This window comes from Piliocolobus tephrosceles, chromosome X (assembly GCF_002776525.5).
Source record: "Piliocolobus tephrosceles isolate RC106 chromosome X, ASM277652v3, whole genome shotgun sequence".
In the NCBI taxonomy this organism is placed as follows: domain Eukaryota; kingdom Metazoa; phylum Chordata; class Mammalia; order Primates; family Cercopithecidae; genus Piliocolobus; species Piliocolobus tephrosceles.
This window is the reverse complement of record NC_045455.1, coordinates 71,541,157-71,566,196: the sequence shown is the minus strand read 5'-3', so window position 1 is coordinate 71,566,196 and position 25,040 is coordinate 71,541,157. Positions and strand designations below refer to the sequence as shown.

Below are 25,040 nucleotides of genomic sequence, written 5' to 3'. Positions count from 1 at the left end.
TATGGTGAAGAGAGATTTGAGACAGGGAGGCCTCATTACTAAGGAAGATTCTGCAGTAATCCAGGTGAGAGTAGGAGGTGAATTAATGCATTGGTAGGATATTTCATGAGGTTGGGTATGTGCCTTATTCATTCTACATAGCAGGAATCCACGATGTATTTATTTTGATTAATTGATAGCATGGAGGGGGCAAAGATCAGTATATGTTATATTTTATAACATATCTGAGATACATTTAATTGAAGCTGGTGCATATATATTCTTTCTACTCGTTGTGAAGTTTCTAGAAATAATAATCTACTTTTGCTGACTGACTTCACTTCCTTGCTTGTTTCTCTCTTGAAAGTCAGCCAGTTGATGGCTGGGTGCAGTGGCTCACACCTGCAATCCTAGTACATTGGGAGGCCAAGGAGGGCAGATCCTTTGAGTTTAGGAGTTCGAGACCAGCCTGGGCAACATGGCGAAACCCTGTCTGTACCAAAAATACAAAATTAGCTGGACATTGTGGTGTGCACCTGTGGTCTGGCTACTTGGGAGGCTGAGGTGGGAGGATTGCTTGAACCCTGGAAGTCAAGGCTGCAGTGAGCCAAGATAGCACCACTGCACTCTAGCCTGGGTGACAAAGTGAGACCCTGTTTCAAAAAAAAAAGAAGCCAGCCAGTTTAAAGGAATATTTTTTTGAAATGGGAGAAACTTAGTTTTGTTGATAGAATATATATGTAGAATATGTGTACAACCTAGATGTCTAACAGATGTATATCTGGATGTCAGTTGATGGCATGAGATTTAGATTGTGCCTGATTGATTGCTTTTGCTTGTTAGCCAAATACTAATGATAAAAATTTGATTAGAAAAGAAATGGTATAGATAAGAGGGCTCAGTGTGGTGGGTGATTATAAAATGATTATATAGTTATCAGTAGCTTTCCTACATACCATTAGTAACAAATTAATATATGTGATGGGGTCCCATTTATATCAGTGACAAAAAGCATAAAATACTTACCTAGCAGTAACCTTGACAGAAATACAAGGATGAAGAAAATGACAAAACTAGACAGAAAATTATAAAAGGCTGAATAAATGGTAAGCCCATCTTCTTCCTGGTTGGGGTGATTTAATTTTTAAAATGTCAGTTTCTCCCAGAGTAATTTGTTGGTTAGAATGTACTAGCAAAAATTCCAATGGATTGTTTTTTTTGCATGATTCTAAACTTTCTCTGGTAAATAGGCAAGACTAAAGAAGAAAATTTTGAAAAATACAGTGTCATTGATTCAAGCATTCACTGACAGATCATTGGAATGGAATGTTGTAGTACTTAATATATAAAGAAACATCCCAAATAAAAAAGGAAGAACTGGAGTTTTCTACATGGTATTGGGAAGATTTGCTAAATATTTGAAAAAATAGTAAGCTTTTTACTCTGTAACATTACCAAAATAATATATTCTAAGTGAACTAAAGAAAGATGAATATCTAATAAAAAATGACCAGATTACTCACAGAACGTGTGGAAAATGTATGTAAGTTAGGGCTGGGTGACTTTTGTCTGTCGTTAATTGGCAGATTAAGGTCAGTGCTTCTGAGGATTTATGAGACAGGCAATAGTACTGATAGGAATGTAATTGGATTATTTTCTAAAAAACATTTTAGAAGAATAGATCAAAAGCCCCTAAAAATACATATCTCTTTTGCCCTGGTGTTTTGGGGTCCCCACCTGGGAGGTAGGTGCTGTTATACCAGTTTTATACAGTAGGGAGTGGAATCTCAGAAGTGAACCAGCTTGCCTGGGCTCAAACAGCTACTAAGGAGCGGGTGCTGGAACCCTCTAGTTTCACTCAAGGCTCTTCAAAAATGGGCTCTGATTCTCCGGAAACAACCTAGATATCAGTAGAAATGGGGTATTATGTAGCCCTTTAGCATAATGTTTTAAATCATGCTTATAATGATTCATTGAGTGTTGACTAGGCACCAAGGTACTATGCTAAGGCCTTCTATACATTTTCATCTGGTATTGAAAAGTATTTAATGATAGGAAAATGTTTATGAAATAATGTTAATTTTTAAAAAACGAATTATAAAGCAGAATATGTAGTAAAATTCCAGTTTTGCTTAAAAAGAAAAATATAGAACTGTGGATATTAAAAAACTGAAAGAAAATATACTGAAATGCTGTGATTATTTTTTGGTATTATAAGTGATTTTTATGATTTTTGACTTTTTTATATTTATAGTTTTTCTGAGTATGTGATACAATTAATATTATAATCAGAAAGTAATGGATAATATAACAGAGATGGTTTTTTAATGCATTTTTTCTTACTTTGCAGACTCTTATTGAACAAATAGAACTGCGATCTGAAAAAATACCTGAGTGAGTACCTAGAAGTTAATCTGATCTCCACATGAACCTTTGTCTTGTAGTACTGTTTTTCCAAATCTGCTTTTGTCTCTGATATATTATGAGCAATTGCCTTCTAGCCTGTTCTTGTAACATACAACTTATTTTGGGGAGCAAGGTCACAGACTTAGCAAGTTTACATGACAGCAGTTTTTCCCGTACTAGGATTTCCTTCTTATTTGGGCAGATATGGGGTCCCTATTCTTGGAAAAGAAATCCTTCTTTAAAAGATGAAGCTTCTGGCGTCACAGTTCATTATGATTTGCTTTTGTTTTATGTCTGTATTTCCAGTATTAAATAGTTAATGTGGACAAATGAGAGGTGACCGTTATAGCTTTAAAAGAGGTTTGGCAACCTACGCTGGGATTTAAGATGAAATTTAATTTACATATTTGAAATGAAAAGTGTAATCTCATTTGCTTTCTGTCAGATACCAACAACTGCTAAATGATATACACCAGTGTTACCTTGATCAGCGGGAGCTCCTTTTGGGCCCTAGTATTGCTTGCACTGTTGCAGAGTTAACCAGCCAAAATAATAGAGATCATTGTGCCTTGGTAAGTTTCTACTTGTTTTGGTTTAATGTTAAATCTTCCTCTGAGTTATGTTGATATCCTAGAAACTATACTTGGTTAAATAAGTTTTGGTGTCCATAGTGAACTAAAAAAGCATGTTTTTAGTTATGACAAATCTAGTTTGGTAATTAGCTTATTCACCTTTGCAAAATACTCTTATTTTTTACTTATTTGTTGAGATAAGAAGATTCACAAATAAGTATTGTTCTTGAAAAATGAGGTTTCAAAGTTTATAGATTTATATTAACAATTTAGCTTAGCTTTTGCTGCAGAAGTGCTTTTTTGTTTAGTGTAATTTTAATTCATACTATAAAAAATGCATAAGCGCTCTTTTTTGAAATACTTTTGAACTGGAAAAGTAATTTGTGTTTATTATGAAAAGTTTAGAAACTAAAGCATTAAGAAAATAAAAATCACCTATAATCCCGTTATGCAGTAATCTGTCAAAAACCAACCATTTTCTGTTATTCAGTAAGTTGTTTTAAGAGTATATATGTGTAATCTCTGAAGATAAAGTGTAGGCTTTATTTCATAAACATCAGAAATGTTGTGTGTCTTTAACTGTAGGTGGTGTGTGTTTGTTTACTACAGGTTCGTAGTGGCTGTGCCTTCATGGTTCATGTCTGCCAGGATGAACACCAACTTTACAATGAATTTTTCACAAAACCAACATCAAAATTAGAGTAGGTGGACATGGAATCTAACTCTTGTTCATAAAATTTAACTTGCTAATGACCATAGTGAATCAGTATATTATAGGAGTGTTCTATCGTTAGCTGGAGAGTGTTTTAACTTCTGTGTGTCTGTGAACAAAATATCGTTGGGTGCGACAGATATTTTCTTAAAAGTTATTTTCTTAAATGTGCAACTTATATGCTTTTGTATTTGTAATGTAATTATTTAGATATTACGGTGTGATAGGAAGAAACCTATACAGAATTCTGTAGCCTCGGGATCTAGATCCCTTTATCTCCATTAAGTACAATAATTCCTTCTAGTTAAAAAATTCTATGATTCTAACTAATGAAAGATTTAAAAATACAGATACTATTTAATAACCTTTTCTTTATTTTTCTCAAAATGTCTTTCAGATCCAATGTTAGTCACTTTTGGTTTCTTAATGTTCACTCTTCTGACTCTTACAAACATTCAAAGCTTATGACTCTTGTAATGAGGAAAAGTATTTTATGGTTTTAGTTGAAGTGATCACTTTTGATGAAATACTGTGTATAAAAGAGTACCATTGACAGTATGATGCATATAGACAACTTAAGTTTTTAAATGTTTAAAATTTCTCAAAATACTTGGTGTATGACCAAAGTACTTTGAATTTTATTTATCTAAGTGTATAAGTATTCAATAATTTTAAACTTGTCTTTCCTGGGGGAAAAATTACCATTTGATTCATAGTGAAGTAGAATATAAAAGGTAATTAAGTCTTCTGACTTAATTTTTATTGGTCATTTTTATTGGTTTTGAAAGGAGATATAGAAAATTATTGCTGAAATAGATAAAAGTTGTAATAGGTTGACTTTGGGGGCAGCTACTTTGAATTGACTGCTGTGGATTGCTTGATTCCGAGCTTTTGAAGCAAAAACAGTTTCTAGAATTACTTTCAGCTTTTCCCTTATCATTCTGTAATGTCCTCAGATACTGTTTTCCAGTAGTTACTTATTGTTCTTATTGACTGGAAGAAATCAATGAGGCTTTCTAAACTATTAGAAAATCCTGAAAAAACTACTACTAATAGCCATGTTTTATTCTTTCATTTTAGTGAGCTTTTGGAGAAACTGTGTGTGTCATTGTATGATGTCTTCAGGCCATTGATCATTCATGTTATTCACTTAGAGACTCTGTCGGAACTTTGTGGGATTCTTAAAAATGAGGTGCTTGAAGATCATGTGCAGAACAATGGTAAATGAGTAGAAATGATCATTTTAAGTTCTATCACTGGCTCAATGAATTTGAAAAAAAATAGGTTCTTCCCTCACTCCACTAAATACATAAATTTAATATTTTTAAGCTTAGCTTGATGCCTTGCCCCTTCTTGAATGAAGTTGCACCTTATTCTGTCACTAAAGACACAATCAGATAGGGAAGGAATCTTAAAATCTGGGTAAAATTAGTAATAAAAGAATTATAGCCAGTTTTCTTTCTGGCATCTGGAATCCAGAGAGAACACATCATCACTTTCGGGTTAGGCATTTCTAGCACACTGTTACCAGAATACAAAATACATAAATAAATAATTGAATGTATTGTATACTTTTGATTAAAAAATAGGAATTGTTTTTGTGTGTATTCATAATAATAGTTCATCTGTTTTGAAATTACAAATAGAGAAAAGCAGTTCTCTGGAATAGCTCTACTTTGTCCATCTGATACATTCTTCAATATTTGATTTGATTGTCATGGAGAACATGATTTTCCTAATAGTACCTAGGTACCTTTAAGAAATACCCTTTAGGCCGGGCATGGTGGCTCACGCCTGTAATCCCAGCACTTTGGGAGGCCGAGGTGGGTGGATCACCTTAGATCAGGAGTTCGAGAACAGCCTGGCCAACGTGGTGAAACCCTGTCTCTACTAAAAATACAAAAATTAGCCAGACCTGATAGCAGGCGCCTATGATCTCAACTACTCGAGAGGCTGAGGTAGGAGAATTGCTGGAACCTGGGAGGGGGAGGTTGTAGTTAGCTGAGATTGTGCCATTAAACTCCAGCCCGGGCAACAACAGCAAGACTCTGCCTCAAAAACAAAAACAAAATACCCTTCAAGTAATTATTCTACTCGCAGAATTTATTGTCCTCACTTTGGCTTTCACTGAGACACAGAATTTGTTACTCTTCCAAAGTTACTCAATTGCATGTAACTCATTCATTTTCTCACATTTTACTGCTTCTAAATTTTTAATTGCTTCTGATTTTAAAATTAATATTTTTGTTTTGTTTTGTTTTGGTTTTTGAGTTGGGGGTCTTACTCTTGTCACCCAGGCTGGAGTGCAGTGGTACGATCTCGGCTCACTACAACCTCTGCCTCCTGGGGTCAGGTGGTCCTCCCACCTCAGTCTTTTGAGAAACTGAGACTACAGGTGCATGCCACTATGCCCAGCTATTTTTATATTTCTTTTATAGAGAGGGGGTTTTGCCATGTTGCCCAGGCCAGTCTTGAGCTCCTGGACTCAAAGTCTGCCCTCCTTGGCCTCCCAAAGTGCTGGGATTACAGGTGTGAGCCACTGGACCTAGCCAAAATTAATGTGAAGTTTCTTTCTTTTCTTTTTTTTTTTGAGACGGAGTCTCGCTCTGTGCAGTGGCACAATCTTGGCTCACTGCAGTCTCCGCCTCCTGGGTTCAAGTGATTCTCCTGCCTCAGCCTCACGAGTAGCTGGGACTACAAGTACGCACCACCATGCCCAACTAATTTTTGTATTTTTAGTAGAGATGGGGTTTCACCATGTTGGCCAGAATGGTCTTGATCTCTTAACCTCATGATCCGCCTGCCTCGGCCTCCCAAAGTGCTGGGATTACGGGCATGAGCCACTGTGCCTGGCCTCTTCTTTTTTTTTTTTAATGGAGATGGGGTCTCACTGTGTTGCCTAGGCTGGGCTCGAACTCCTGGACTCAAGTGATCATCCCACCTGGGCCTCCCAAAGTGCTGGGATTACAGGCGTGAGCCACCGTGCCTGGTCTAATGTGATTATGTGTTATCTTTAACCCCCTATCTTTTGGAAGGCTGTTACAGGATTACTAGTGTGTCTTAAAATTGATGGCATCTTTATTTATTTATTTATTTATTATTTTTGAGACAGGGTCTTACTCTATTGCCCAGGCTGGAGTGCAGTGGCATGATCACAGCTCACTGCAGCCTCAACTTCCCGGGCTCAGGTGATTCCCACCTCAGCCTCCCAACTAGCTGGGACTACAGATGCGCACCACCACACCTGGCTAATTTTTTGTATTTTTATGGAGATGGAGTTTTGCCATGTTGCTCAGGCTGGCCAATCTTGAACTCCTGGGCTCAAGTTATCTGCCTGCCTCAGCCTCCCAAAATGCTGGGATTATAGGCATGAGCCACTGTGCCTTGCTGATGGCATCTTAGAAATAAAGAAATACTACATAAACTCATACTTTACTTTTTACTTGTCTCTGTGAAAATGTTAAGTCATTTAATATCTGTGGTACTAAAATTTATTTGTAAAATGGGGATGATGATAGCCCAGTTAATAAGCTACCTTAGCAATTTCTTAGTCTTGGTCTGAAGCTATACGAAATAACTTTTAAAGAGCAAAGCACTCTTAAAATTCAGATTTTATTATTCATATTAATAATATAATTAATTTAATAGAGTACCGCCCAGTTTTAAAGTTGAGGAAATTGAAAGACGTTTGTTAAACTTTTCCCAGCTCATTAAGTCATACTGAAATAGAATACAACCACAGCCTCTGAAGCAAAAGTGGTTCATACTGTTTCTGAACAATTTAGTAATATCTTTCCTTGTTTAAAAGAAAGTGTTTTCCTCAATCTAAAAGAATGGATGATTGCACTTTTTTATCAGCTGAGCAACTGGGGGCATTTGCAGCTGGAGTCAAGCAGATGTTAGAAGATGTACAGGAGCGGCTTGTCTACCGAACCCACATCTATATTCAGACGGACATCACGGGCTATAAACCAGCTCCTGGAGATCTGGCATATCCCGATAAGTTAGTAATGATGGAGGTAGGATCTCCTTACTTGATCTCCCATTTGCCCCCACACAGTTTTTAGATGTTTTATTTATTTATTTTTTAAAAAATTTATACATTAAAATAGAGACAGGGTCTCCCCACGTTGCCCAGGCTGGTCTCGAATTCCTGAGCTCAAGTGATCCACCTGCCTCGGCCTGCCAAGTGCTGGGATTACAGACATGAGTCACTGTGCCTAGCCTACATGTTTTTTACTAGTTAAAATGGGATTTTTCTTTTTAATTCTTCCTCAAAATGTAAAATCAAGATAAGCTTGCTATAAAAATTAAGGGAGATAACATTTAAAAGAATTAAAAATAATTTGTTAGATTATCTTTCCTTCAAGTTATGTTTTATAAACGTTCTATTCCATTCTCTTCCCATTGGCAGGAAATACACATTCTCAATTTTAAAATTGAATTAGTGAGCCCTGTGATTTCTCTTTTTTTTGAGTAAGTGGCATAGAAGAGGTTGATAATGTGGGAGCCACCAGGTTGATGGTGACGATGTAACTGTGTGTCATGCTCTCATAAAAACCCTGGAGGCCATCTCCTGAAATTATACCGTACAAGTGTCCAGTTATGGTTTGAAGACTTGGGTTTATCTTCCTGATCTTTCAATTCCATATATGTCTTCATTTTCTTTGAGTTCTGGACAGACTTTAAATAATGCCTAAGATATTAGTATTAAAACAGAATTAGAACTTTTTTAATGGAAATTTTCAAATATAAGCAAAAGTAGAAACTGTAATATGATGAACTCTTAGGTACCATTACCTTCGGTTTAACATGGCTAGACTTTTTGTACTCCCTTTCACCCCCATTAATTATTTTAAAGCAAATTCCAAACATGATTTCAATTAGTAAATAGGACTAGGTTGGGAATAGTGGCTCACACCTGTAATCACAGCACTTTGAGAGGCCGAGCGGGAGGATCACTTGATCTCAGGAGTTTGAGACCAGCCTGGGCAACATGGCGAGAAACCCCATCTCTACTAAAAATACAGAAATTAGCCAGGTGTCGTGGTGTGCCTCTGTGATCCCAGCTACTCAGGAGGCTGAGATGGGAAGATTACTTGAGCCCGGGAGGTGAAGGTTTCAGGGAGCTGAGATCACGCCACTGCCCTCCGGCCTGGGTGACAGAGCCAGATCCTGTCTCAACAACAACAGGAAAGTGTGACCACTGAAGGCTAAGCAGGACGGAATATAACTTTACACTCCTGAAGGTTATAGATTCTGGGTTACTCCTTCTAAGTAGCAGAAACCAATGAGCAAAGATAATCAAGTTAAGAGGTTAAATATGCAAAACAACAATAACAAAATTAAAAAAAAAACCTTCAGTAGGTAACTCTAAAAAGTTAAGGGCATTTTTATTTTTAACACAACCATAATATAATTATCACACCTAAAATCAGTGTAGTTCCTTAATATCATCAAGTATCCAGTTGAATCTAGAACTTGTTTTTCAGATTCACCAGTTGTTAATATTTCATCACATTTAATCTCTTTGTGTGTGTGTGTTGCTGAGCCATTTGAAAGTTGCAGACATCATGATTCCTCATTGCTAAGTACTTCAGTTCTTATTCTTGTAAGAATAACGACAGTTGTTCATATAACCACAGTATGATTTTTGTATTTAAGGAAATTAACATTAATTCAATAATATTATTTATATATAGTCCATATTGAAATTTCCCCATTTGTCCTTCAGATGTCTGTGTTTTTTTTTTTTTTTTTTTTGGATACACAGTTTCACTGTTTTCACTCAGGCTGGAGTGCAGTGGTGCCATCATGGCTCACTGCAACTTCCGCCTCCCAGGTTCAAGCGATTCTCCTGTCTTAACCTACCAAGTACCTGGAATTAAAGGCGCCTGCCACCACGGCTGGCTAATTTTTGTATTTTTAGTAGAGATGGGGTTTCACCATGTTGGCCAGGCTGGTCTTGGAACTCTTGAGACCAGCCTCAAGTGATCCAGCCACCTCAGCCTTCCAAAGTGCTGTGATTTTAGACGTGAGCCACCACGCCTGGCCCAGGTGTCTTTTATAATTGGACAAAAAATTTTAAAAAGTGGGATCCAGTCAAGGTTATCATGTTGCATTTCAGTTTTATGCACCGTAATATCTTTAATTCAAATCCACACTCCTTCCTTCCCTTTTGTTTTGTCTTTTGTTTTTATGACATTGACTTTTTTCAAGGGACCAGGACAGTTTTATTGTAGAATATGTCACATTATGGATTTGTCTGATTGTTTCTTCTTGCTTAGATTCAAGTTAAACTTTTTTTTCCCTCAAGAATACTGCATAGCTGATGTGTACTTCTTACTTCAGTATATCAAAGGCAGATAATGTCAGGTTGTTCCACTATCGGTTAAAGTGGTGATTGCTAGCTCTCTTCATTATAAAAATATACAGTTTTTCTTTATTTGCAATTAATAAATAATTATAGGATGGATTATTTGAGTTCCCCCAAATCTTTTCAGTCAGTGGTTTTAGCATCCATTGATGATTCTTGCCTAAACCAGTTATTACATTGGGAGACAGTAAAATGGTCATTTTTCACATCTACCATTTCTTCTACCTTTATTAGTTGGCAGTCTGCTGTAAAGAATTAATTTCCTTCTTCATCCCTTTCTTCTCCCCACCCCTGCTTCATGTAGCATTATAGACTATTAGATTTTTTTAAAAAGTCATTGTATTTTAATCTATTATCATCATTGTTATTATTATTATTATTATTTTTTGAGACAGGGTCTGACTCTGTTGCCCAGGCTGGAATGCAGTACCTTGACTTCCCAGGCCCATGCAATCCTCCACCTCAGCCTCCTGAGTAACTGGGATTACAGGCGTGTGCCACTACACCCAGCTAATTTTTTGCATTCTTTTGTAGAAATGGGATCTCGCTGTGTTGTTCAGGCTGGTCTCAAAATTAAGCAAACTTAATTCAAGATTTTTATACTTCTTTTGTTCTTAGAATATATCCTAGATTGCTGTCAGACATTTGATTCTAAATATGGAGGTGCAGATTTCAAATCTCTTTAGAGATTTTTGCCCATGTAAGCTTGCCATTTGCATGGCATGGGGGGAAATGTAAGATTATTTTATTTGAAAAATTCCAAAGGCAGTTTTGGTGCTAGTGAATTTAAAAAATGTCCCCTAAAATGATTTTGCTAAGTCATCATGTTTCTAACATATTTTAAAGAAATACAGTCTTGAGAAATCTGTAAGCTATTAAATTTAAAAAAATGTAATCTAATTTTTGCCCATCTTGGCCTCCCAAAATGCTGGGATTATAGGTATGAACCACCATGCCCAGCCATCATTATTCATTTCGGTGCTCAAAATTGTCCCAAATTTGGACAATGGCAGTCCCTTTACGCTGGCTCCTCTGTCCATTTGACTGTAGTCTCTCAGTACTTTTTTTTTTTTTTTTTTTTACAGCTTTATTGAGTTTTATAGTTTTAGCTTTCATATTTAGGTCTTTAATCCATTTTGAGTTAATTTTTGTATATGATGTGAAGTAGGGGTCCAGTTTCATTCTTCTGCATGTGGCTACCCAGTTGTTCCAGCATCATTTATTGAAAAGGCTATTATTTGTCTATTGAATGGTCTTGGCACCCTTGTTGAAAATCAGTTAACCATAGATTAATGGCTTTTTGTTTTGTTTTGTTTTTGGACTCTCAAGTTTATTCCATTCATCTTTTTGTCTTATCCTTGTGCTGCACCAGACTGTCTGGATTATGGTTGTTTTTTAATAAATTTTATACTTGGGAAGTAGTTTTGCTCTTTTGTTCTCTCTTTTTTTTTTTTTTTTTTGGCCATTCTGGACTCCTTGCAATGCCATATGATTCTAGTAATTTGAATCATCTTTCTTTTTTTCTTGGTCAATCTAGAGTCCTTTGTTTTCTTGCACAGGATGATCCAAGTGTTCACCTTTTGCATTCCTTGCTCCAGACCTGTGGTCAGCTCTTTCTCCAGGAACCCTTGGTTCCTTAAGGGGAAAGAGGGTGGTATTTAGAAACCAAGATCTCAGTATTAGGTGTGCTCATTTCTAGTGGTGGATGTCATTACTTCTAGCCCTCTTTAAAGAGCTAGAAAAATATACATTTTAAAATATCATGAGATCATACTGAAATCTCCAGTTCAGATCCAGTTCCACAGGGTTTTCCCATATCTTGTATTTGTGTTTCCAGTCTCACAGAAGAAACCCTGGCTCCCAGCACCTCTAGTGTGTTTACTCATTTGCTTCAAATTACAACATACACAAAATAGTTTCAGAATTATAACACTAATGCCATGACTAATAGCAAACTTAATTCAAGATTTTTATACTTCTTTTGTTCTTAGAATATATCCTACTAAGATATACGAGATTGCTGTCAGACATTTGATTCTAAATATGGATCTGCAGATTTCAAATCTCTTTAGAGATTTTTGCCCATGTAAGCTTGCCATTTGCATGGCATGGGGGGAAATGTAAGAGTGAGATAGACCTGGGTTCAAATCCCAGCCCAGTTAGTAGCTCTTTCTGATCTTTTATCAGTATATTTAATTATTTGTAAAACAGGCATAATACTGACCCTGGATAATTGTTGTAAGAGTAAAGATAATGACCCAGAAAGCACTTAATGCTGGTAGTTATATGATAGACAGTGGCTGTTGTCATTTATTTAACCCTTGAAATATTTAAAAACATAACATTTGACTTTTTAAAAATAGTCTTGGCCAGGCACAGTGGCTCACGCCTGTAATACTAGCACTGTGGGAGGCCAAGGTGGGCGAATCGCCTGAACCCAGGAGTTCAAGGCCAGCTTGGTCAACACAATGACACCCCATCTCTACAAAAAATACAAAAATTAGGCAGGTGTGGTGGCGGCTGTTAATCCTAGCCACTCAGGAGGCATAGGTGGGAGGAACACCTGAGCCCAGGAGATGGAGGCTGGGCTGAGCTGTCATTGTGCCACTGTACTCCAGCCTGGGTCACAGAGTGAGACCCTGCAAGAAAAAAAAAAAAAAAAAAAAAAGATTAGAGGCCTGATTATTTTATTTGAAAAATTCCAAAGGCAGTTTTGGTGCTAGTGAATTCAAAAAATGTCCCCTAAAATGATTTTGCTAAGTCATCATGTTTCTAACATATTTTAAAGAAATACAGTCTTGAGAAATCTGTCAGCTATTAAATTTAAAAAAATGTAATCTAATTTTTGCCAGGTCTATACACTAATCTCGCTTAATTAGTTTATATCAAGAACTGTAGACTTAAATATTTGTGGAAAATAGATGAAATATCGTTTCTTCCTAAGTGTATCCTATATTCATCAGCGTATCTTTTGTCACAGAGTGCCAATCTGTGTCGTTAAAGTTGTCAGATGTGGCTCAGATACTATCCTATTTCTATTTACACGGCTTTTCTTGGATGTCACATGTCCTAATTTCTTTTATTTTTATTTTTAAAATAGACTTTATATTTTAAGAGAGTTTGAGATTTACAGAAAAATTGAGAGGGTAATACAGAGTTTTTATATACCCTGCACTCAGTTGCTCCTATTACTGAGATCTTCTATTGGTATGATACATTTGCCACAATTAATGAACCAGTAGTGATTCATTGGTATTTGTTTACTAAGGTCCATTGTTTATTCAGATTTTCTTAGTGTTTTTCAGGTCTTTTTCTATTCCAGGATCCCATGTATAACACCACATTGCATTTAGTTTTTATGTCTTTTTAGGCTCCTTTTGTCTGTGACAATTTTTCAGACTTTTCTTGTTTTTGATGACTTAGCAGTGTTGAGAACTGGTTTATAGTGTTGTCATGAGTATTTCAGCTTTTTATACGATGCCCCTTTGTTGGAATTCGTCTGATGTTGTCCTTTGATTAGACTAGTGTTTTGGGTTTTTGGGAGGAAAACCACAGTGGTGTAAAATGCCATTGTTATTACATCATATTAAGGGTACAGCCTTTCAACACGAATGTTCATTGTTGATATTGAACTTGACCATCTGGCTGAAGTGGTGCTGTCAGGTTTCGCCACCGTGCAGTTATTCCTCTTCTCCACTTTCCACACTGTACTCTTTGGAAGGAAGTCCCATGTGTAACCCATGTTTAAGGAGTGGGTTGTGCTCCACCTTTTTTGAGAGCAAAGTATCTATATAAATACTTTGAATTTTTCTGTAAGGGAGATTTGTCTCTTTTTCCAATTTGTTGATTCAGTCACTTACTGATGTCAGTGTGGACTTACGGATATTTATTCATACTTTGGGTTATAGTTCACTGGTACTTATTTTGCTGCTCCAGCTTTCACCACTGGAAGCTCTCTCAGTTGGCTCCTATGTCCTTTTGACATACTCATTTATGTAGATTTTTTATTTTGAGAACTTCCTTACTTCCTGGCACTATAAGAACTTCAGGTGCATCAATGTATTTCCTGCCTCTGTCCTAGAATCAACCATTTCTTCAAGGAGTGCTGGCTCCTTTATTGAAGGATTGTATTAGAAACAGATCTGGGCATTAGGTGTGCTCGTTGCTGCAGAGGTATTGTTGCTTTTAAGCTCTCTCAGATGACAGCATAGAAATACGTGTGTATACTAGATCATTCCTGTTACTCCACATCCTCACCAGCATTTTGACTTAACCTAATTTATTTCAATGCCTAGGTGGATAAATGTGTAATAATAGGTATGTTGGTTTTAAAGTTAACAGGCTGGAAATATGCCCTTACCTATTTTAAGGATGTTCTCCTAAACTCACATCTCTTCCTCTGACTTCTATTTAAACTTACTGCATTGTGGCTGGTTGTATTATTTATATGTTGTTACTTTTTAAATAATATGCAGAATCAACCTTGCAGGGATCAGATTCCCTTTTAGGGCAGGCAGTGGGGGCTGTTTCTTTTCGGTGGTCCGTAGCAGGAATTATCTTTATCTGTTTTGGTATTGCGGATTACAACAGGGAGCAGATGGGTGGTCCATTTGCAGGAGCTGCCTTGATTTTGAGGGCCACAAAGCAGGTATGACGAAGACTAGGTCTATTTCTGAGCCTCATCTAGGGAGTGGTGCTCCCTCCTTTTCCTCCCCTCTTGGCCTTCATTAGGAATATCAGTTTTTGTGTTATAGATAAGAATGCCTGTTTTAATTGTTGTATCTGATAGGATGTTAGGTGATACAGTTTTCTATATGTTCCGTTCCTAGTGTAATTTAGCGGTATATTTGATATGTTTATTCAGTCATTACATGGCCTGTATCCTGGAAGCTCCCATGTGTAGTAGACCTTTTGGCTTAAGGATAACCACTTGCAGTAAATATGCTTACTTTTTTTTCTTTTGGTAAGGGACTGGGGTATAAGAGTGGTCTGGCTCACTTTGGGAGGACGAGGTGGGCGGATCACAACATCAGGAGATCGAGACCATCCTGGCAAACATGGTGAAACCCTGTCTCTACTAAAAATACAAAAAATTAACCGAATGTGGTGGCGGGCACCTGTAGTCCCAGCTACTTGGGAGGCTGAGGCAGGAGAATGGCGTGAACCTGGGAGGCGAAGCTTGCAGTGAGCCGAGATCACACCACTGCACTCCAGCCTGGTCAACAGAGTGAGACTCTGCCTCAAAGAGTGGTCTGGCTGTGACATCTGCTTGCTATTTAGGGATTAGCTGTACTTTCCAATTTCTACATGCAGAGTGAGTGGACTGGCCTGTGTGATAGGGAGTCTATTTCCTAACCAATTCTCTGGCCATTAATTTTTTTTTTTTAATTTCAATAGTTTTTTTGGGTACAGTTGGTTTTTAGTTACATGAATAAGTTCTTTAGTGGTGATTCCTTAGATTTTAGTGCACCTGTCACCCAAACAGTGTACGCTGTACCCAATATGGAGTCTTTTATGTCTTACCTGCCTCCCAGTCTTTGTCCCTGAATTCCCAAAGTCCTCTATGACTGGCCATTCTTTTTTTCAGTAACTAGATGACTATTAGGTCTTCATTTTTGTGTATTTCCACCTTTATAATTAATGCAAATTAGTGGGATTTTCATTACTAATTTAGTAGTTGGTGTCCTTTGTATACTGCATGTTATTCTTTAGTCAGTGAGTCCATGCTAATTTTTAAAAATTATCTGTTTCAAAAATAGCGTACTGTAGCTATTATCACATAAAGAAAAAGCCTGTTGTTTGGATTGGCCAGTTACTTGAACAAAAACATTTCTGATATTCAGAATGTATCCAGTCTTAAATCTGAATAGTTTCCAAATGTCAAGTTGAAAAACAAAAATATACATATATACTTTGTATAAAGAACTTGTTCATGTTGCCAAACACTGTTGAAAATGCTAACATTCCTTTTGATTTCTTTATACAGCAAATTGCACAGAGTTTGAAAGATGAACAGAAGAAGGTACCTTCAGAAGCTTCATTTTCAGATGTTCACTTAGAAGAAGGAGAGTCTAACAGTCTGACAAAATCTGGTATGTTATGATGTCTTAACTGCCAGCCTTTATTCATTTGGGTTAATAAACCTTTATTGAGGACTTATCCTGTCCCAGGCATGAAAAACAACTTGTGCCTTTGAGGAGCCCAACTTTCTTGGGGGGAGATTGCCAAGCCACAGACAGAATTCAGTGGTGAGTGAGATGCTGATGGTTTGCATAGGGTGCCCTTGGACCATGGATGAGGGGCATGGAATTTATGAAGGGAGATGAGCTCTGAGTGTGGGAAGGTGGGCTCAGTGTGGGGTGTGGTGTCTGAGAGCTATAGTGTATTTATGAAGAGTTTGAGAGAGCCAGGTGAAGTAAGTTTGTTTAAGATAGAATAGAATGTAGGAAGGCATGCAGGAATGGAAAACCATGGCTATTTTGCATAATTCAAGTGGTTTGGTATGTTTGAGCCCAGATTGTATGTGGGGAAGGAGCAGGTAAAATAGGCCAGATTGGGATAGATGTCATGTGATAGTCTCATGGTCTTTGGACTTCTAGCTAGCATAGTGTATCATGGACCATCAGATTTGCATTTTGTAAACATATTGAGTGTCTGGGACTAGAGTAAAATATTGACACAGTTGTATGGGATGGCTTGGACTAGGGTACATGTTATACAAGGAGCAAAACTGTCCCAAGAATCACCCTGGATCCTCATTAGGGACCTAGACAGCAAGCTAGATGGGAAATAAGCCATCCCCTCCTCACCCAGCTATAAGAGTGGCCCTAAAGCTCAGCTCCCTATGGGACGACTGGGAGGGTGGGTACTGTAACTCTATGGGCTTTAAAGAGCCCCAGCTACTTCAAGATCCCCAGGTGAAGGGCATCATCAGGTGTTCTGAGTCTACTCTACAAACAGTTGTTACACTGAATCCGGACTGCCAAGCAGCTGGATATTGCCCATGCGACAAAGCATTTTATCACGGTTATTCTGTAGGAGGGAGGACCCCACAGAGGGCTAAAATTTCCTCCTCTGCAAGAGAACCCATACCATGTCCTAGTATACTTCTTTATGAGTCCTGGAGAGATGAGAGTACATTTCTCTCTTGCCAACCCCGGCCTTGTGCGTTTTCTCTTTCCCCGCTAAAGCCTACTTTTTAACCCATTACTGGCATTACAATGAGGCATTATTGGCAGAACTGTAGAGACTAATCAGGTTGCCATTTGAAAGATAAAGGTGGTTTGAACCAGGATGGTGTTGGGGCAATAGAGAGAAATACAGAGATGAGGGATATGGTTAGAAGTTTGAATCAGTAGAATTTGATGGCACCTCAGATGTGAGGGTTGAATAAGGTCCATGTGGAACAACTGAGAGGGTCTGTATTATATGGTTCTAGAAGATGTACTGTCCATTATGGTAGCCACTGCCATTGAGCATGTGAAATGTGGCTAGTCTGAGTGTGCCGTAATTGTGTAAGATTCACACCAGATCTCCAAGACTTGGTATGATATAAGGAATGGAAAACAGGCTGGGTACAGTGGGTCACGCCTGTAATCTCAGCACTTTGGGAGGCTGAGGCGGGTGGATCACCTGAGGTCAGGAGTTCAAGACCAGCCTGTCCAACATGGTGAAACCCCGTCTCTACTAAAAATATAAAAGTTAGCCAGGCGTGGCTGCATGCGCCTGTAATCCCAGCTATTCGGGAAGCTGAGGCAGGAGAATCTCTTGAACCCGGAAGGTGGAGGTTGCCATGAGCCGAGATTGTGCCACTATACTCCAGCCTGGGAGACAGAGTGAGACTCTGTCTCAGAAAAATAAAAAAAAGAATGGAAAATATCTTATTAGTAATTTTTATATTGATTACATGTTAAAATGATATTTTGGACATATTGGATTGAATAAAATATACTAAAATTAATCCTGCTTCCTTTTTTTTTTTTTTTTTTTTTTTTTTTTTTTGAGAAAGTCTCACTCTGTTGCCCAGGCTGGAGTAGAGTGGTGCTATCTCAACTCACTGCAACCTCCGCCTCCCGGGTTCAATCGATTCTCCTGCCTCAGCCTGTCAAGTAGCTGGGACTACAGGCACACATCAGCACGCCCAGCTAATTTTTGTATTTTTTAGTAGAGATAGGGTTTCCCTATATGTTGGCCAGGCTGGTCTCGAACTCCTGACCTCAGGTGATCTGCCTGCCTTGACCTCCCAAAGTGCTGGGATTATAGGCGTGAGCCACTGCGCCTGGCCAATCCTGCTTTCTTTTTACTCTTTTTTTCCTTTCAAAGAGATGAGGTCTCACTATGTTGCCCAGGCTGGTTTCGAACTTCTGTGCTCAAGCAATCCTCCTGTTTTGGCCTCCCGAAGTGCTGGGATTACAGGCATGAGCCACCATGCCCAGCCATTTTTTTTTCTTTTTTTAAATATACACGGAGTCTTGCTGTGTTGCCCAGGATGGGTCTTGAATTCCTGGGCTCAAGCAGTCCTTCCACTTTAGCCTCCCAAAGTGCTAGAATTATAGACGTGAGCCGCTGTGCCTGGCCTGTTTTTACTCTTTTTTTGGAGATAGGGTCTGGTTCTGTCAGGCAGGCTGGAGTGCAGTGGTGTGATATTGGCTTACTGCAACCTCTGCCTCCCAGGCTTAAAGCCATCCTGCCACCTCAGTCTCCCAAGTAGTTGGGACCGTAGGCTCATGCCATCCCGTCTGGCTAACTTCTTTACTTTTTAAAATGTGACGTTTTACTGTGTCACGTTTATGATTCACGTTGTATTTCTGTTGGGCAGCACTGCCCTAGAACTGTAGAGAGAAAGACTGATTTAGAAATAAAGGATGAGGCGTAGTTGATGCTTTGGGCTTGTGTAAGATCATCCTAGGACAGAGTGTAGAGTGACTGTAGCAGACGTCTTGGGAGAGAAACTGAGCCAGTGCTGATGTTAAGGAGCAAATGGAGACAGAGGAGTAAACTGACAGCCAGCGAGGTCAGAAGTGGGCAAGTGAGAGAGTGTGATTGATGTCAGAGGAGGAGGGGTTGCCCGTGTAGTTTACATAAACAGGTGAGAAGATCAAAATCTCCTGAACATTGTGGCTATAAAGTGGCATGCTAAGTTTTAAAACTTCAGAGGTGGAATAGTTGAGAGGAAGAAGGAAGTCTGTAGAAAGTCGTAAGAATACAATTCTGCAAGTATTAAGAATTGCCCCTGGGGTAGGGGTGTGAGGATGGAAGAGAAAGTCTTTGGAGTTGAGAAGGTGAGGATGAACAGCTGGTCATCTGTGCAGTTATCAGTGTTATCACAATGGCGATAGAACTTGGGGTGGAAAGCAAGGCTCTAATCAGGTAGGAAGTGGAGCAAAACCAAAAAGAGTATGTCATAATCACTTTTCCTGGTTTCCTGGTTCCCACCTCTAAAGCTGGAAGTGAGAGAATGAGAAGCCTCTGAAAGGAGGGCTTTAAATGATGTGAAGTTCATGGCATAGAAGGAGGTGTCAGGGCAATTGGTGGTGAGACCATCTTGTGAAGAGACCAGTTATCAGTACCTTCTAAAAGCACAGCTTTGTTCTGTATGTAGAACAAGTAATGGGGAGGTCAGGCCCGTGGAGGACAATGGAGGCAGACGTGCAGGAGGGCTGTAGGAAAAGCCCTGGTCCCGGGGCCTGCTCTGCTCCTCAGGAGAGGCAGCCAGGGGCACTTGGCTTTTGATGGTTTGCCCCGGTGAACTAGTATTAGTTACCCAGGAAAGGGGAAAATGAGCACAAGCTGACTTCTGGCTTTAAAGTACTTAAACACATTTGTTTGACTAAACTTGTATTTGGGGAAGTTCTTTTGGCACTTTATTTTGAAGAAGGGATCCTGCACATACCATATTCCTAAGGAAAAGTATAAATATTTCATCTCCTAAATATTCTTTGATGTAATTTGTTTATTCTTTTTCTTTAAGATACTTCATACAAATTAAATGTTAGTTTAAAGTGAGCTCTTGTGAAAGAAATTTAAAAATTATATAAGTTAATTAAGAGTGGTAAGAGAGAAAAAAAGAAAAAAAATTATACAAGTAGTTTTTGTTTTTTGGAAAAAAAGCTTACAAAATTGTAAAGTGAAAGTACTGACCGGGCACGGGGGCTCACACTTGTAATTCCAGCACTTTGGGAGGCTGAGGCAGGTGGATCACCTGCGGTCAGGAGTTTGAGAACAGCCTGACCAACATGGTGAAACCCCATCTCTACTAAAAATACAAAAATTAGCTGGGTGTAGTGGCACATGCCTGTAATCCCAGCTACTCGGGAGGCTGAGGCACGAGAATTGCTTGAACCCGGGAGGTGGAGGTTGCAGTGAGCCGAGATCATGCCACTGTACTTCAGTCTGGGCAGCAGAGCCAGATTCTGTCTCAAAAAAAAAAAAAAAAAAAAAGAGGCTGGATGTGGTGGCTCACACCTGTAATCCCAGCACTTTGGGAGGCTGAGGTGGGTAGATCAGTAGGTCAGGAGATTGAGACCATCCTGGCTAACACGGTGAAACCCCGTCTCTACTAAAAATACAAAAAATTAGCCGGGTGTGGTGGCATGAGCCTGTGGTCCCAGCTAGTCTGGAGGCCGAGGCAGAAGAATTGCTTGAACCCAGGAAGTGGAGGTTGCAGTGGGCCGAGATTGCGCCACTGCACTCCACCCTGGGTGACAGAGCGAGACTCCATCTCAAAATAAATAAGTAAATAAATAAATAAAAGGAAAGAAAACACTAAGCCTCAACATTTCCCTCATCCCTTTCCCCTCAAATCGATGCCATACAACCTCCAGGCCTTCTTGTAAGCATATGCTGCTGTAGCCATTTATAAAAATGAATTATGTTTGTTCTGTAACTTACTACAGATCATAGATATCATAGATCTAATTCTATATCATATATCTACTTCTATTTTCTTATTATTGAAAACATTCCAAATATACAGAAAAGTAGAAAGATGAATGATGAACACCCATACCCACAACTTGGATTCAAGACTTGGGATTTTATTTTATATATATGTTTATATATATATGTATACACACACACATATACACTTATATGTGTGTGTGTATATATGTATGTGTTGGGGTGTGCATGTATAAATATGTTTGACGAACCATTTTAAATTATTGACATCATCGACACTTCACCCTTGAGTATTTCAGCATGTCCAAAAAATAATGACATCTTTTATTTAACAATAAACCATTATTGCACTAAAAATTTAATGAGTTTGCTAATGTCCTCTAATGCCTAGACCATCTTTCAATATCACCTGTTGTCTCAAAGTATTATACCAGCTCCACTTTTCGTGGTTCATTTGGAATTTGGTCCTTCGACCCAGAAGTGATTGTACTTCCCTTACAGAGGTGTCTTTGCCCAACCACCTTCCCCACCTGCTCTTCCTCACAATCGTCAGAGGCTGCCTTTTCTGACTTTCCCACTGGTGGGGGGAAGCCCGCTCTGGTCACCTGGGAATTGAATGTACTAACTAGGCCTGTATGTGATTTGACTCAGAGTGTGGAAGACAGGCCGACAGGCAAACCTGCTTTGATTAATCCCCCTGTTTAGAAGTGCTTTGTTTTCTTGTTACTCCCCCACCTCCACAGGTTCCCACCTGCTTCCTCATGACTACATAGAGATCTGCCTCCTTTTTTTTTTTTTGAGACAGAGAATCACTCTGTTGCCCAGGCTGGAGTGCAGTGGCACAATCTCGGCTCACTGTAACCTCCGGCTTCTAGGTTCAAGCGATTCTCCTGCCTCAGCCTCCCGAGTAGCTGGGACTACAGGCGCGTGCCACCACGCCCGACTAATTTTTGTATTTTTAGTAGAGATGGAGTTTCACCACATTGGTCAGGCTGGTCTCAAACTCCTGACCTCATGATCTGCCTGCCTCGGCCTCCCAAAGTGCTGGAGTTACAGGTGTGAGCCACTTCGCCTGGCCCTGGCCCGAGATCTGCCTCTTTTTTTTTTTTTTTCTGAGACAGAGTCTCGCTCAGTTGCCCAGGCTGGAGTGCAGTGGCGTGGTCTCGGCTCACTGCAAGCTCTGCCTCCTGGGTTCACACCATTCTCCTGCCTCAGCCTCCCGAGTAGCTGGGACTACAGGCGCCCGCCACCACGCTCAGCTAATTTTTTGTATTTTTAGTAGAGATGAGGTTTCACCATGTTAGCCAGGATGATCTCAATCTCTTGACCTCGTGATCTGCCCACCTTGGCCTGCCAAAGTGCTGGGATTACAGGCGTGAGCCACTGCGCCCGGCTGATCTGCCTCCTTTTTAATGGCTGCATTCTATAATGTGATTATGCTTTTCCTATGTTCCATAAAGATTATTGATCACAATTTGGGAAAAGCAACTTGGATTGAGCATATGTGTATGAAGCTGGAATGTATGTATGTCCATATTCATGTGTGTTCTCACTGTGTTAAATCTCGCCTGTCACTGATTTAGATTTCTTATGGTATTCTTGATGAAAACTGAGGCGGGAAAAAATTGGTGCCCTCTAGCTATTGATAGCTAATAAGAATAAACAGTTTATAGTTGCCATGTAAATTACTGTAAGACAAACATCCACATGTGTGAAATGTGTCTTCTTTTCCACTTGGGTTTTAGGTTCAACAGAATCCCTTAATCCTAGACCACAGACCACAATTTCTCCAGCAGATCTTCATGGAATGTGGTATCCTACGGTTCGAAGAACTCTTGTCTGTCTCTCCAAATTATACAGATGCATAGATGTACGTGTATCTTTACTGTGAATTGCTTGCTCCTTCACTTGAAATATTTTTTAATTTACATTTTAAGATCTTGATAAAGTATTTTGTTGGATATTCTTAAAATCATGATATTTAGATATAGAAGTAACTTGAGGTCAAGCTAATTTAGGAATTTCTAACCTGAACTTTCTATAGAAACTTATAATTCAGTAATGGGCTTTGGGGAGTCTATGGACACCTCAAAAGTGTGGGCAAATTTTGCACGACTGTTTTATATGTGCATTGCTGAGAAGACCCTGACTACATTTGGAGCAATGATTAAAGATAGCAGTCATGTAATGAATTGTCTAGATGCCACTATTTCTTAAGGACATGGTTCAAAAGGAGTATGCATTTACCCTTACACCACAGAGAGATTTTATGCCAGAGTCCTAGGACTGCACAGTCATTTCATTGGGTCAGTAGAGTGTATACTACTCTATATTTAATTTAAAATGCATAATTGCTGGGCTTTGTGCTTATAGATTTTGAAATGCTACCAAAAGTGCCTTTTGCCCAGTTCTGGGACTCTTAAGGATGGGCCCAGATCACTTCTACAGACTTAGATGTCTCAGCCTTTGTTGCCCAGCTGATGAGATCTCTTCCAGAGAGAGGTTTGGACATTTGGCATCTCTTCCTCCCCAGGGTGTCCATTAGGTTTATTGAATAATGATATTAGGCTAAGATTCAGCAACTTCCTGCAATAGAGTCAGGATCCCAAGGAAAATACACAGGAGGCATATTCCACATAGAACCCATTGTCATCACAGACTCTAGTAAAAAAAGCCTCTTAGGGTGCTTTTTTTTAGCTAAATAGTAGGTAGGCCTGAGGAGGTCACTCTGCCAGTTTTGTCTTATGCCTTAGACTTGCTTATTCTTTTTTCACCTAGCTTATATTCAAATCTTAACACTTAGTCTTACTGATCAAAGGTGAGGAAAGACAATCCAGTGTAAAATACATTAAGGCTGAGCAGGGGAAGGCGAGGGTCTTGGTCTAAGCTGCTCATCTTAAGCTTTCCTAGGCAGGGTTAGTGACCCAGCAGGTGGCAGCTCCAGTCTCTCCTTCCTATAGTAATAGCCTTGTGGGAAACCACAGAATGGGGAGAAGCAATGTAAAAAGAGAATTAACATCCAGTTGGAGACCAGGGCCCAGGACAGTGGCCTAATAATGAATAGGCTCATATTTATGTAGAATGGAGGCTGGGAGGGAAGCAAGGGCACTGACGGTAGTCCTGGTCCAACCACCATGCCACACCTCTGGGAATGGCAGAATTAAATAAAGAATCATACTGCCCATACCATTTTGTAACCTGTTTTTTTTTTTTTAACTCGATTATGAATTTCACTGCCTCCTTCAGCATTCTTTGATTTCTTAAACAGTGTTCTATAATTTAGATTTAGTCGTATTTTATTTGTCAGTCCTTTGTCTTTGAACATTTATGTTATTTTCAGTTTTTGGCTGTTCTAAATAATACTGTAATGAAGAGCCACGTACGTGAATTCTTAAAATACAATTCTGATGTATTTTTAGAAGTAGATTTACTGAGGGTTTGTTTTAAAGTTGGTTTTAGAGATTTAAAAAACAGCGCCACATGAGATCGTGTTGGAGCGAAGGCTCCATGAGGTCAGCACCATGCCTGCCTACATTTCTAGCATCTAGCACAGCGCCTAGCATGCTAATCAGTATTTTTTGAAGGGTCACATGAGTGTTTCCAGAGATGACTGCACATTACAAATCTATGTGTTGGTCTAGAAAGGTTGTATGGGAATAGGAAACCAGGAAGAACAGTAGGAGTAGTAAATCCCACCATGAGGACAAGCAGGTATTGTTATTTGCAAGTGCCACAGGCTGATTATTCTCTTTTATTCCACCAGAGGGCAGTGTTCCAAGGATTATCACAGGAAGCATTGTCTGCCTGCATTCAGTCCTTACTTGGAGCATCAGAGTCTATCAGCAAAAACAAGGTTTGATGATGTGTTAGGTGAAATCTTGTTTCCTGGTAAAATATTGTGGAATATAGCATTTACCTGTAGGCACAGAAGTTTAAAGCTGTTTTGGCAGTAGAAATTGTGTAATGTGAATTTTGAGGCTCTTTGAGAGAAGCTGGTATTTCATTATAGTGCTTAATAAAGACTGTATTATATAAGAGAGTCCAACTGTACTAAAGTACCAAAAGTGGTATTTAGGTTACACATTCTATAGGGTAA

At 39.0% G+C, this 25,040-nt stretch overlaps 1 protein-coding gene across 2 annotated transcripts in view; it reads left to right on the top strand.

The window, feature by feature from the left end:
* Positions 1-25,040, top strand: part of COG3 (component of oligomeric golgi complex 3) — a 71,820-nt gene that overhangs the window by 22,333 nt on the left and 24,447 nt on the right. For both annotated transcript variants that reach the window (XM_023187334.3, XM_023187335.3), the window contains exons 9-16: positions 2,330-2,373; positions 2,831-2,957; positions 3,567-3,658; positions 4,750-4,889; positions 7,528-7,688; positions 16,032-16,137; positions 22,690-22,814; positions 24,708-24,797. In XM_023187334.3, coding sequence (XP_023043102.1) covers positions 2,330-2,373; positions 2,831-2,957; positions 3,567-3,658; positions 4,750-4,889; positions 7,528-7,688; positions 16,032-16,137; positions 22,690-22,814; positions 24,708-24,797 — 885 coding nt within the window. The remainder of the gene's footprint in view (positions 1-2,329; positions 2,374-2,830; positions 2,958-3,566; positions 3,659-4,749; positions 4,890-7,527; positions 7,689-16,031; positions 16,138-22,689; positions 22,815-24,707; positions 24,798-25,040) is intronic.